This window comes from Plecotus auritus (genome assembly GCF_963455305.1).
Source record: "Plecotus auritus genome assembly, chromosome: 6".
NCBI lineage: Eukaryota > Metazoa > Chordata > Mammalia > Chiroptera > Vespertilionidae > Plecotus > Plecotus auritus.
Window position 1 is genome coordinate 89645129 of NC_137773.1, and position 13895 is coordinate 89659023.

General features: G+C 54.5%; 1 protein-coding gene across 1 annotated transcript in view; it reads right to left on the reverse strand.

Moving 5' to 3' along the window:
- Positions 1 to 692: 692 nt before the first annotated feature.
- Positions 693 to 13895, reverse strand: part of DOCK6 (dedicator of cytokinesis 6) — a 43387-nt gene continuing 30184 nt past the window's right edge. The window contains 24 exon segments of the mRNA XM_080675452.1: positions 693 to 911; positions 1324 to 1485; positions 1654 to 1760; positions 1843 to 1986; positions 2299 to 2535; positions 2852 to 2941; positions 3039 to 3164; positions 4352 to 4366; positions 4453 to 4584; positions 6631 to 6774; positions 6866 to 7058; positions 8137 to 8237; positions 8353 to 8511; positions 8651 to 8803; positions 9125 to 9259; positions 9393 to 9489; positions 9621 to 9705; positions 10026 to 10152; positions 10731 to 10913; positions 11064 to 11224; positions 13013 to 13084; positions 13087 to 13181; positions 13268 to 13407; positions 13855 to 13888. Of these exon segments, the coding sequence (XP_080531578.1) occupies positions 869 to 911; positions 1324 to 1485; positions 1654 to 1760; positions 1843 to 1986; positions 2299 to 2535; positions 2852 to 2941; positions 3039 to 3164; positions 4352 to 4366; positions 4453 to 4584; positions 6631 to 6774; positions 6866 to 7058; positions 8137 to 8237; positions 8353 to 8511; positions 8651 to 8803; positions 9125 to 9259; positions 9393 to 9489; positions 9621 to 9705; positions 10026 to 10152; positions 10731 to 10913; positions 11064 to 11224; positions 13013 to 13084; positions 13087 to 13181; positions 13268 to 13407; positions 13855 to 13888 (2935 nt within the window). The 3' untranslated portion in view covers positions 693 to 868.

Genomic DNA, 13895 nt, shown 5'->3' on the forward strand with positions numbered 1-13895 from the left:
GCAGCTGGGTCGCTGTAGGGGGGCGGGACTGGCTCGTCCCCTGCTTCGCCAGGGCGCAAAGGGCGGGCGCGGCGGCGGAGGGAGATCACCCCTCCCCCAGCGGGCCGAAGGCTGGAAGCGGCCCAGCGCAGGCCTGGTACACGGTGGCGTGACCGCCGCGGGGCGGACAGGGAGCTGGGTCAGCTCAAGGCTGCACAGGCCACAGCTAAGGCCTGGGCTCTCTGGCCAGCCAGACCTGGGCTCCAATCCCAACCGCACCAGGCCTTTAAGTGCTCGGTGCCTCAGTTTCCCCATCTCTAAGATGGGGTTAAGAGTGTGCCTGATAGTGGTGCTGAGAAGTTTCAATAACCATGAGGCAGGGGCCTATTGGAGTTTTTTGGGCAAAAAGACCCATAAGTGGGGCAGTGTCTTTCAGGGGGCCTTTTAGTACAGGGCTGGGCAATCAGCAAGGGTTTAATAAATGTTCCTTTTGAAAAAAAATAAACGTTCTATTATTCCCATGTACATGTGACATTTTCATTTGTGTGTTGCCTTCCCCATCAGAACGGCAAGCCCCACAAGGGCAGGCATTTGCGACTGTGGTCACTGCTGTGTCCCTGGGCACCCAACAGAGTCTCAGTGGCTGTCAAAGATCAGAGAGTGGATACATGGTGCTCACATGACCCAGCCGCCAGGGACCACACCACACAGGCTGCTCATAAAAAACATTTTAAATTAAGAAAGGTAAGAAGTATCAGTGCACAAACAGGAACAGAGGGCCCAGCACCACATGCAATGTGGTCACCCCAAGTGGGGCAGACTCCCAGAAAGGCACAGAGCTGAGGCCAGGGTGCTGGTTCCTCTGGGTGTGGTTTCAGGCCCTGTGAGCTCAGAGGTCGGCCTTCCGGAAACTTGCTCTGTTCAAGGAGTTCCTAGGGGAGGAATGAGGTGGGTCAACATGGACACAGGGCCCCCAACTCCATAGTGCTCCCAGCCCTCTCCCTTCTCCTCCGCCAAAGCTTCGTTTAGAGTCTTCCCTGCTCCTTTCACATCCGTTCTGATCTGGCTGTGGCTTCACAGATTCTCTCCTGGAACCCACCACCAGAATCGTATTGTGCCCATTTTACGGATGTAGAAACCGAGGCTCAGAAAGATGAAGTTGCATGTCTGGGACCTAATGCACTAGGATCTGAAATGATTGCCCTGAGTGTGCATTTGTGCACATGCCCAAGTAGTCACATCCTTGTGTGCAAAGCCAAATGCATATGTTGATGTGCACGACAATCCCCATCCTGTGCCTGCCTCCACTTGCCCTCTCTAGGGTGGGGGGCCTGGGTCAGGCACCTGAGGCTGGCTGTGGTTGGCGCCAGCAGCTGGGGCAGGCGCTGGGTGAGCAGGGGCTGCAGAGCCTCCCTTAGGCGGGTGTAGTTGCGCTCCAGCTCACGGTGGTACTCCTTCTGGTCTGGCCCAATCAGGGCCTTGTTCTTTCGCAGTGCATCCTCGCACCTGAGGGCCAGATGGCAAGGTGCTCAGGTACTGGCACTCAGGAGAGAAAGCAAGACCAGAGGCGGAAGAGGAGTCCATAAGGTGGGTCAGGAGCTAGAATGGGTGGTAAAGTAGGCAGAGAGCCATGATGAGGGTTGAAGGGGCTCTAATGGGTGAGGTCAGGCCTACTTCTTGCAGAAGTCCTTGAAACAGAGCCGTAGCTTGTTGTGATGCCTGAAGAGTTTGGGGTCTTCTGGGATCTCTGCCAAAAACACCTGGGCCACCTCCAAGGGACCCTGTGGGGTAAGAAGGCCTTGTGAGGGTGTCTGCATGGACCCTTGGGGGCCTCGGGCAGCCTGCATACCCCAGCGGCCATGCCTGGTTCACAGTAGGTCCCACAGAGCCCTGTAGCACCATCTGCAGCATCTTGGCATCAGGCGGGTCCTGTTCGGTGGCAAAGGCCAGCTCCCGTGTCTTTTTCTGCATGTCCTCGATGGCCACCTCCACTGGTGTCAACACTGTCTGCAGGGTTAGGGGGCAGCAAGCACTGGCTGGGGCCTGAAGATATCCTGACCCAGGCCAGCCCAGGGCAGCTGCAGTGGGAGGGGCCTGCGTGGCTGTGTAATGAACAGTGTGTGAGGGCTCCTGCCTGCTAGGCTCTGCCAGGGCTGGCTCAGCTGCCTTTGTCTAGCTCTGGGGCTGTGGTCTGGTTGTGGTCCAGCCTTGGATCAGCTGGGCCTGGAGGTAGAGATTTGAGGCTACAGATTGGAGTCTGGAGGTTGGAGTTGGGAGTCCCCTCACCTCCCCCAACCCGGGTTTGGGGACCCCACCTACCTCCTCTCGGTGGCACACGCGAATACGTGTCTTGATGTAGGGGAAGGCATGGTCCGTGCTCAGCAGTGTCTTACGCTTGTGTTGCTCATGCAGCTCCCCGTGAGCACGCCCATCAGGTGTGAAGGGCGTACAGAACAGGAAGGTGCGCAGTCCGTAGTTGCGGTCGAAGTAGGTCACCCGGTCCTTGAGCTCATAGGTGTCAAAGTGCGGTTCCACGTATGTGATCTGGATGTAGGCCTGGGGCACGGGGCTCAGGTGTGAGGTTCCCACAGGCCCCACATACCCGCCCCTGGGGCTTACCAGCCTCCCAGGGCTCTGTCCCTGGAGAAAGGGGATTTGGGCCTCCATGGGTCTAGGGGTTTTACATCTGGGAGTCCCAGGTCTCCTTATGTTTGGGAATTATCTGAGGTTAAGGATTTGGGGGGTCCCTGGAGGATATAAGCTTTGGACTCTCTCAGAGGAAAAGGATTTGAGGGTTTCCAGGAAATAGTACAGAGAATTACCCTGACTATAGGATTTGGGGGACCCCAGAGGCATGGTCAGGAACCCTCACCTTCTGGGAGTCAAGCTTGGTCTTGTCGACAGGGTTCGAATCTTTGACAATCTCGACCACATCTTCTCCAAACCTCTCCGTGTAGAACTCCTGGGGACACGGGGCTGACTTGGGCCGCACAGGTGCAGCCCCCACCCCACCCCAAGGCCACCTTGTGCCCCATCCACCCACCACTACCGGGACGTGCCTCCAGCCGATGTGAGATCTCAGCCAGCTTCGTGATGGATGGCTCCTTGTACACAAACTCCTGCTCGTCCAGGTCACCAAAGCGGGCACCGTAGAAACCCACGCGGAAGTATGTTCCAAAAACGCGCTGGGGCTGCGGGAAGGGGTATTGTTGCCCAGGAGGCCCCGCTGGAGGCCTGCTCCAGAAGTGTGGGCCCCACATGTGGAAGAGGTGGACATGGGCTGGGGAGACCAGAGCACTTTGGGTAGGCATGTGAGGACTCCAAGAACATCATGTCACAGGCAGAGGCAGGGGGACCTTTTGAATATTGGGCATGGACTCAGATGACCACCAACTGCCCACACCCTTGCTCTTTCTCCCTAGCTTCTGTCTCCTACCTCCCCCAAATCTGCCCCCTCATTTATCCTTTATATGAAATAAGGACTGGGGCTATATTGCTCACAGCTGTATCCTCAGTGCCTACTGGGCTGGGTATGCAGCCAGGTGCTCAATTAATGCTTGGGACAGACTCTGCCTCTTTGTTCCAGGGCATCCTCTCACTCCTCCCCCGCCTCCCCTCCCACCAGAAAGGAAGGGGTGGCCCCATGTTCACTCACCAAAGCAGATCCAGGAGGGGTGGGGTAGGCATCAGGAGAGGGAGGTGGGGAGCAGGGGACAGAGAGACAAAATCATGGGGGAGGTCAGAGACATCAAACCCCCAGGATCCTGGTTATGCTGCCCCATGAGACCAGAGACCCAGGGAGGGAGGGGACCCGCCCCCCACCCAGCCCTCCTGCCTCGGCTCTAGGTTCTTGCCATCTTTGGCCAGAAAATTCTCCCCAAACTAGGAGATGCCTAAAAATAGACCCAAGTGGGGGAAAGGCGGGAGAGGTGGAGCATTAAATGGCAATGAGGAGCAGAGATCCTGGGGGAGGCAGGGGAGATAGGGAGAGACAGACCAAGAGAAACAGAGGGAGTGATCAAGACAGGGAGAGAGACAGGGAGAAATGGAGGGAAAGAGGAAGAGACACAAAGAGACAAAGAGAAAAAGAAACAGAGAGTCAGAGCCCCCTCGCAGGCAGTGACTGAGCAGGCCCTGCCCAAGGGAGGGGTGTCTCTGGAGAGCTCCCAGCTGGGTGAGTCACAGGCTGCCCTGGAGATTTGGGGAAGGGAGGGGGGATCTGGGGGAAAGTAGTGGGCTGTCATTGCCCACTGATCCCAACGCCTGTGTCCCGGCAGCCATGCTCCTCCGGCGCCCCCTGGTGGCTGTCCATGACCACTGCTGACTAGCCTCTTGGGGGCCCCAGAGGCAGATGGCCACCAGGCTGACTTACCTCCCAGCCAGAGCTCTGTGGGGAAGAGAAGGGTAAAGAGTTTAGCCTGGGAAGGTGGGGTGGGGCCAAGGGCAGGGTCTGGGAGGGCACCATGGGCCAACCTGGTGCATAATCTTGGTGAAGGCCTCCTGCAGTTTGCCATGCACAGCAGCCAGCTTCTTGTAGTCACGGTGGGCTTCCAGTATGGGGATCAAGTTCTTGTACACCTCATTCACCGCCTCATAGAGCCCACCCTAGGGTGGGGTGGAGCAGGTCAGGATTCCCAGCACTCTCCCTGGTCATCTCCTGCTTGGAACAGCCCTCCCTTCTGTGCTCTGACCCATCTTCCAAGGCCCCAACCTCCACCACCTCCTCTAGGAAGCCTACCCTGACCACCCCCACCCGATGGGGCATCAGCCTTTCCACTTGGCCCCTACATACCCCACTGTGGTCTCCACCGTGTTTACTATGGACAGGCACTGTGTAACATCTACACTTTACCCATGTTCCTTCATTGGTGGGAGGAGGAATTCCCGCCCGCCCCCCCAATTCCTCAGAAGGGACACTGAACCTCAGAGACATGGAGACACTCTCCAAGGTGAGGACCCGAACACCAGCCCACCTGGCCTCTGACCACTGCCTCCTGGCATATGGTAATGACCACTCATGGGTGCCCCTTATCCCTAGCTGGTGCCAGCATCAAGCCTGGCATAAAGCAGGTGCCCTGGATGTTGGCTATCAGAAGGTCTATGTCTACCTTCTGGCTTCTTCCCCTCATGAGGCCTTTGTGAGACTCCAGCAAAGTGACAATAATGACAACATCACTAGGAGGGCTGGCCCCACAGGAAAGAAATCTCGCCGGGCAACCTGACCCTGAAATAGAGTGGGGCCCCAGATGTAACTACCAGTTCCCAGAAATGCAGGAACGGAGGAACAGGTCAAGCAACCAGTCCCGGGAAGGCGAGAAAACCTTTTGGAACAGTTCCCATCTCCAACAAGTGAAATGCAGAAAAAACCAATTGCTTTCACACAAGCAAGCAAATTGGAGGAGAAACTCCTTTACAACAATAAAAAAATAAATGCCCAGGCATCAACTTATCTAGAAAGGCATGTCCTGGCTGGGTGACTCAGCTGGTTGGAGCTTTGTGCCATACACCAAAAGGTTGTGGGTTCGATTCCTGATCAGGGCACATACCCAGGTTTCGGGATGGATCCCTGTTCGGGGTGCATACAGGAGGCAACTGACGAATGTTTCTCTTTCGCATCGATGTTTCTCTCTCTCTCCCCTCCCCTCCCTTCCTCTCTAAAATCAATAAAAAACATATCCTCGGGTGAGGATTAAGAAACAAAAAAGAATTCCTGCTAACTTCGTCGTGCGGGATAAAAGTTGTGTAAAAGGGACTTCCTTAGTGGGAGTTGCACACAGGCACTCGTGGGTGTGACACTGTGATATCAGATTTGTTTTAAGCTGGAATTTCTCCGACTCTAAAGCGCACAGGAATCTGAGATCTTGTTACAGTGCAGGGCTCAGAGAGTTGGGCGGCCAAGGACTCTGAATTCTAGCAAGCTCTGGGTGATGGCCCACTGCTAGTCCTCTGACCACACTGAGTAGCAAAGGTTTATAAATCCGAATGATCACATTCCGATTCATCAATGTGTGAAAACTGGGATCTTGTTTTTTCAGATGTCAAAAAGCCCCACAAAAGCTCAAAAAAAAGATCCTCTCTCTCTCCCATTTTTTTTTGGAGGCAACCTAATTTTTGGTGGCTTTGTTTTGGCTAAAACAAAACAAGAAAAAACAACAACAACAACAAAAAAAAAAACAAACAAAAAAAGCTGGAGGTAAAGAGGAGATGAAACAAGATGGTAAATACAGGTGGTTGAAGAATTTGAGCGCTGGGTGTGGGGTTGGTGGGGGTACAACTTTCTTCTTTTATGTGTGCTTGAAGTTTTCCTTTCTTTTTTGGTGGGGGACGGACATACTAATCTTCTCTGTATCGTTCCAATTTTAGTATATGTGCTGCCGAAGCAAGCACCGAAATTTTCTATAATAAAAAAGGTTTTAATACTAGCTAAATGTGTTAAAGGCTTACGCTATCCAGCCTGCATGTCAAGGGTTTAACAGGGAGAAAGGCAGGTCATGGAGGCCTTTGAGGGTCCCCATTTTCCTCTGCAAATCCCCCAGCTTCCCCTTGAGTAACCAGGAGCAAGTATAGGGCCATCAGCAGATGATGCCACCCAGCCTGAGCCCGGAGCCCGGAGCCCGGAGCCCGGAGCCCTGCGGCAGCCCCAGGCCTCACCATGGTGAAGTAGGCGGCCGCTTGCTCCAGCAGCCCCACCAGCCCCAGCTCCGTGAAGTGCTTCCCGGAGCAGAAGCCCTCTTCGTCAGGCGACAGGATGTCATCGGAGATGGCAGACTCCTCCAGCACGTTGGACGAGATGTTCTGGGGTGGGAAGTGGGGTCAGGGCCTGGTCCCTGCCGCACATGTGCTACCCCCACCCTTGCCCACCACCCCTCCCCCTCCGACCACTCACTTGGAAGGAAACGCAGCCCACGGGCAGGTAGCGGCTGTCCTCCAGCAGGGCGAGGTACTCCGCCACCAGCGCGGCCGCGTGCACCATGCACTGTGCGGCCTCGGCGTGGTTGCCCAGCTCTGCGTGCTTCCCCGCCATGTTCTGCAGCCACGTCAGCCGCAGGTCCGGGGAGCCCTGGTAGCCCCGGGCAATCCTGGTGCCCAGGTGAGGGGGGATGTGAAGAGGATGGGGACTCACCCTGCCTGCCTCTCACCTGCCCACCCCTTCACTTGTTACCCCACCCATCTGCCCCACTGACCAGCCAATCTCCTCACCTGTACCCCATTCACCTGTCCATCCAGTCACCTATTTCCTCCCTTCACCTGTCTCTTCACCTATCCATCCCCTCACCCGTCTCCCTGTCCATCCATTCTCCTGTCCCCCATTCACTAGTCCATCCTCTTACCTGTTTCCTTACCTGTCCTACCTTCCATCCTCACACCTAAATCATCCCCTTATCCCTTAATCCACCTGTCCATCCCCATTCTGTCTCACCTGTCCAGTCCCTCGCCTATTCCCTTGCCTGTCCAACCTCTCACCTGTCTTCCCATTTGCCTGTCCATCATCTCCCCTCTTCCTCTATTCACCTGTCTCCTCCCTTACCCAATCCCTCACTGTATCCAAGCCCTCACTTATCCAATCGTCACTGTCCATCCTTTCACTAACCCCCCAAGTGTCATTCTCTCACTTGTCCTTCTGCTTATCCAACTACTCTGCTGGTGGAACCTTGGGCCACGCCCCACTCACTGATCCCCTTGCACATGCACCATGTCACCTACCTTCCCAGGCCCGTCCCTCCCGCATGGCCCCTAACTTCCCTACCTGCATCACCCGCCTCTCCGCCTCCCACTCCCCAATTTCTTACTAAATGCCCCTTATCTCTCCTCCAGATTTACTTATTCCCCTGAGCCATCACCCCTCCACCCACTGCTTGCACTTTACCTGTTTCTCCCACCTGTCCCCTCTTGTCTTTGTTCTGTAGGTCCATCTGGCACCCTCCTCATCTCTTCATTTATGAGCCCTCACCTTACTTGTAGCCTCACCTGTCTGCTTACCTGTCCCCTCGCTCACCTGATTTTCCCCATCTGTCTGCTCTCCTGGCCCTCTCCCCTCGTCCCTCCTTACTTGTCCCTCTTGTCTCCTGTATGTTCACCTGCTCCCTCCTCACTTTCTCATGTATCTACTCATCTGTCTGAGGGTGAATGGCTGAAGGTCCCCGGAGCTCTCCTCACCTGTACATGAGGTCAATGAGCATCTCGGGGTCCTCCTGATGCTCCTTCATCTTCACCGTGTCTGTCAGGATCATGTGCAGGTTGAACATCAGGTCCTGGACCTGGAGTGGGAAGTGGACCTCATTGGGAAGTGACAGGGCCAAGGCGGTGGGATCAGAACTCCCAGGCAAAGACCCCTGGGTTGCCGAGAATAGGGCAGGGGCCTGGTGGGGTCACCTGCTCGGCGAAAGTGCTGTCTCGCAGCCCCACGTCCTCCTCGGCATAGGTGAGGATGGTCTTGAGTGAGCGCCGCAGGTGCTCCTCGCTGAAGCTCTGCGTTGTCCCCACCAGGGATGACAGTGACATTGTCACTTGCATCTTCACACGGGCAAAGTTCTGTGGGGGCCGAGAGGGAGAGCACACCTGTGGGCCTCGGACCCCCACACCAGGGCCTGCTTGAGAGGCTCACTTCACCCCTCTCCCTGCCCACCCTCCATCTGTCACCCCCAACCCCTGTGCAGCCGCCCCTACTTACATTGCCAATCTCAAAATTCTGGCGCATGAGGAGGTAGAGTGAGGCGCTGGCGTGCATGCGGATGGTGCTGACGCGGCTGCCGCAGTGTCGCAGGAGCCGCAAGCAGAGGTCGGCACACAGCTCGGTGTCCTCCTCAAACAGCAGCTCTGGGAACTGCCCCCCAGGGCCAAGACAGACACTGGTCAGCCCCTCCCCGTGCTAGACCAGAAGGTCCCCCAGGGGGACTTGGACAGGGGCGCCAGTCTGTGCTCTGCCTTCTTTGGCCAGGCACAGCAGACTTGGAAGTCAAACCTGGGCTAGTCCTTGCTGTGTGACACTGAGTGAGTGACTCTGCCACTCTGATCCTCAGTTCTCTCCTCTGTAAACTGTGGCTAAGGAGTGTCTGCCTCATGGAGTTGCTGAATACACAGTAGGTGCTCAGCGACTGGCCGGTCACTATGACTCCAAGAGCCGCAACTGCCGAGGGGTGCTCACCTTGGACACCAGGGACCGCTGTGTGGCCAGGCCATGCTGCAAGAAGAGGGCACTCTGGGAATTACCCAGGCTATACAGCACAACCTTCAGCACCGCACCCAAGACACTCTCCCGGGCCTCGGACAGTATCACCGTCTGCGGGGTCAGAAATCCAGCTGTTAGGGCCTGGCTTGGTTATGGAATCAGGAAAGGAGAGGGATTCTGGAGTCTGAGATCACAAGGCACTGGGGTGGGTCAGAGGTCAGGAAGAGGCTGGATCAAACCTTACCTGCACGATGATCTCCAGTGTGTCCAGAACTACCAGGCTCACCTCGGTTGCCAGGTTCCCTTCCACCAAGGCCTCCTGTTCCATTTCATCCTTGGTCCTGAAGGAGAGAGGAGGGGATAGGGGAGCCTCTGGAAGCCAGACCCTACCCTCCGGCGAAGCTCACCCCCTCCCTCAGGTGCCTGAGGTGCCAGTTCTCTGGAAACTGGTCTACTTCTGGCCAACACGTACTTGTCCACACGGTCCGAGGTTTGCTTCCAGTGTGTGACGCTCTTCCGCCAGCGTACGTTCTCCTGGTTCCCAAACGGACTCCTCTCTGAGATGGGCAGGCACATGTGCACAGATGTGCAAAAACAAAGGGACACACATGACTGAGAAATACACAGGCACAAAGGTACACAGGTGGGATAACCTGTGAGGACACAGGGTGGCACGGATGCTTGCTGAGTGGACGCACAGTTAGGCCTGGATGACTTGTGAGATGGGGACACAGATACTCATGTGTATGGGGATGATGCATGGGTTTGTGGGAAAAGTGAGTCGGACAGAGAGGTAGGGACGGGCCCACTGGGGGCCCCTCGGACACAGGGTGAGAGCAGCTGGTGGGGACGGGCGTAGGGTACATCTCCCTCTCACCACGGCTCCGTCGCACCATCTCTTGTCGTGCTCCAATGGTGCCCAAGATGGCTTCCTCCAGTCGAGCCTTCATGTCTAGTGACTTCTTGAATGTGAGGCTGTTGATGCGCTCAAAGGCCTTTTTCCCCTGGGAGGTCAGAGAACAGGTTCCAGGCTGACTCTGCCCTTTCCCATGGGACCTGGGCTAACCCGGTCCCGTTTTTTCTGGCCCATTCTGACCTCTGGGACCCTGTGCTTTAAGACACAGCTCTCTGCTTTACTGCAAACTCTCAGCACCTTCCAAATTCTTTTTTTTTTTTTTTTTTTTAAATAATTTATTGATTTTTTACAGAGAGGAAGGAAGAGGGAGAGTTAGAAACATTGATGAGAGAGAAACATCAATCAGCTGCTTCCTGCACACCCCCTACTGGGGATGTGCCCACAACCAAGGTACATGCCCTTGACTGGAATTGAACCCGGGACCCTTGAGTCCGCAGGCCGACGCTCTATCCACTGAGCCAAACTAGTCAGCACCTTCCAAATTCTATTCATGAAAAAAATTCTCTCTTTTTCCTTGGGCTCAGCACAGAAACAGTCCACCCCTTTACCCTCAGGAACTGGGGCACAACGACAGCCCACCCCTTTGTGCCCAGACCACAGCACCGAGAGCTCTGTATGCATACTCAGCCTGCCTCCTACCCTCCAACCCCTGCCCACACCCCAAACCTTGTACTCGAAGGCAGCCAGGCAGAGGTACAGCAGGTCCAAGAGACGACCCAGCTGAGGGAGGGACAGGTCGGCAGCCCAGTGCTGCAGGAGGGCTGGCTCTGCATTCTTCAGCACCCACAGCACACACACCAGCAGGGTCCGGCTGGACTCGGCAGAGAGAGGACAGCCTGAGCGAGAACCCTGGGGCCAGAGAGGGGACAGGGTGCTCAGAAGGGACAGAGTTGATTTTCATTTTCTCCAAATAAGATGAGAACTGGCTGATTTGAACCTCATTACATAACTTGTGTTACCAGGTGGGATAGTGTCTCTAGAGGCCAGCCCCATACTCACAGTCGCTGAGCCCTGGGAGATGCTGGCCCGGGAGCCAGGGGCCAGGGGGCCACCAGCAATGGCCATGGCCACTGAGGGGTTGATGGTGCCTCCAAAGTCCCCTTCCCCTTCTGTGTCTGAATCGAGCATGGAAGCCAGCCTTGACCGTTGACCTGGGCCCTCTGGGGGTAGGAGCAGGGGGAGAGAAAAAGGAGTCCTTGTTTAGTGCTCTCCCTCTGCCTCAAATTTCAGCTCACAAGTCACCTCCTCAAGGAAGCCCTCCTTGATACCACCCCCAGACCAGTCTCTAGCTATCTACTCCCAGAGCTCACTTATTGTACTTGTAAGCAGATACATTCATTGTGTCCACAGAGGCAGGGACTATATCTACTCTGGCCACTGCTATATGCTCAACACTCAGAACACGGCCTGGCCCACAGGAGCAGAAACTGTAAAGATGATGGTGGTGATGACAACAACAACATAGGCTGCGGCTATTATTATAGCATCAGTTGGCACTGACACAGCATCTCCTATGTGCCAGGTGCTAGTCTAACTTAAAAGATATTAACTACGGATCTTAAAAACACGCCTACGAGATAAGGACTTTTATTGTTCCTACTTTATAGATGAGGTTAACCTCTCTGTAGAGGTTCAATTACTTGCCTGGGGTCACGCAGTAGGATGGTACATAGTAAAGCTGATTTTAGTCTAAATGGTCTGGTTCTAAAAATCTACGATCTTGTAAGAGTACCCCTTCACCTGCCCCTCCCCCCAAGAAAGTCTCACCAGAGAGAGGAGCAGCCAACAAATAGGCCTCACCCTAGGGATTCTTGGAACAAAAGGTCAACTGAGCCTAACTATCGCTCCAGCCCAGCTTAGCCAAGCTCAGTTTCGCACTGGACTGGGGTGATCAGCCCCTTAACTCATCTGCTAAGAGAGGAAAAGAGGAACCCTCACTAGGGAAAAACGACATTGCTTCAGTCCTGGTGGTTCTTTTATATACAATGTCCAAAATACAATAAAAAGCTACAAGGTATGTGAAAAGGCAGGGAACGGATTGATCAGAGAGAAGAGACAACAGAAGGAGGCACATCAATGACCAAAAGCAAACGCAGTTCTTAAAATAAAAAGTAGTGGAAAAGATGAGCTAAAATCGGTAAAAAAACATGGAGAATTTCAACAGAGAATTGAAATCTACAAAAAAATAAAATAAAATAGACATCTTCCTACTGAAAAATATAACACCTGAAATTCAGAACTCAATAGTTGGGGCTAACGGAAGCCTAGACACAGCAGAAGACAGAAATAGTGAACTCAAAGACAGGTGAACAGAAAATTTCCCAAGTGAAGCACAGAGTGAAAAAAGAATGGAAAACACGACAGAGCACAGCAGGCACGTGTGAGATGATCAAAAGGTCCAATATAAGTGTAACTGAAGTCCCAGAAAGAAAGAAGAAAACAAGGCAGATAAGAAAGTTAGAAATAAAGACTAAGAATTTCCTCCCAGTGATGGAGGGGATCAATCCACAAATCCCAAGCCTATGCTTCCCACCACTGTATACATGTCCCTAAGTACTGCCAATGAATGTGCTATGAGTGAATGACTGAATGCAGGGCTGCAACTGCCTTCCCCCCTCATATCTTCTCTTCTCAGAAGCTAATAAATGTTATAATCATATCTCCTATTTATTGTGGGCTGACAATGTCCCAGTGCTAAAGCTCTGCAAACGTTTACATAACTATAGGAAGTAGTTAGTGTCCCCACTGTCCCCACTTCACAGGTGAGAAACCTGAGGCTCAGAGAGGTTAATGGCTTGCCAGAGCCCTGCACCAGCACTCGAACCCAATCTGTGGACCCTAACGCCATGTTTTTACTCCTAACTGTGCTCTCCCACCTTTCCCAACCTGAGCCTTATGTGTCCATCGAGCCCCTGGATTGTGTGACTCCAACTGCCTGGCCCACTGACCAGCAAAATCATGTAGCCGTGGCAGTGTGTCCCGGGCGATCGACAGCAGCGGCAGGTACAGCTCGGCCACCGGGCCTTTACTGTGGCCTCGGCATAACGGGGGTCAACATCATGGCCACAGAGCAGGCTGTGGACGGCACTGATGACCTTCTTGTGCAGCTGGGATGCCCTGCGGAGTAGTGAGGTGCTCAGGACAGAGTAGACATAGTGCCTGCACCTTCCCACCCGCTGGAGCCAAACAGGGCCTGTGCTCACCCCTCGGCCTCAGGCTCCAGGGCCAGCGCCAGTTCCGTCAGGAGGAGCCCAGCCAGGAAGTGCTGCTGTCGGAAAGGCCCACTCAGCTCAAACATGCTGATCACCTTGGGGTCTGGGGCTTGGCTGGAGAAGGTGGAGCTCTGCGGAGGGTGAAGGGACGGGGAGGAAGCAAGGATGTCACCAGGGGTCAGGGGTCAGAGGTGAGGGGTTAGGATGAACTCATCTGAAGTTAAGGTTAAGAGGTGAGAGACTGGAATTATCTGGAGGTAACATCATAATTCAGGGTCAGAGGTAAGAGAATGAGGTTAACCTGTGAGGTGATGGGAATGGGGTCAAAAGTCAAAGGTCTGGGAAACAGTAGATAGAAGGCAAGTCGGTGAGTTAAGATTTAGGGGTGAGAAATTAGAACCTGGTTCCTAGGAAAGTGCTGAGCATGAGGGGTCAGAGGTGAAGGGTCAGAGGTAAGGGGATGGTCCCCCTGGACAGTGGCCCACCCTGAAAAGGACAAAGACTAGGGAGCCCCAGAAGATAGGTTGAAGGTGAGAGGTCATAGGTCAAGGGAGGAGCCAGAAGTGAGGCCGGCCCACCTGCGAGGTGGTGGAGGACACGGAGGGTGAGGGTGAGGCCG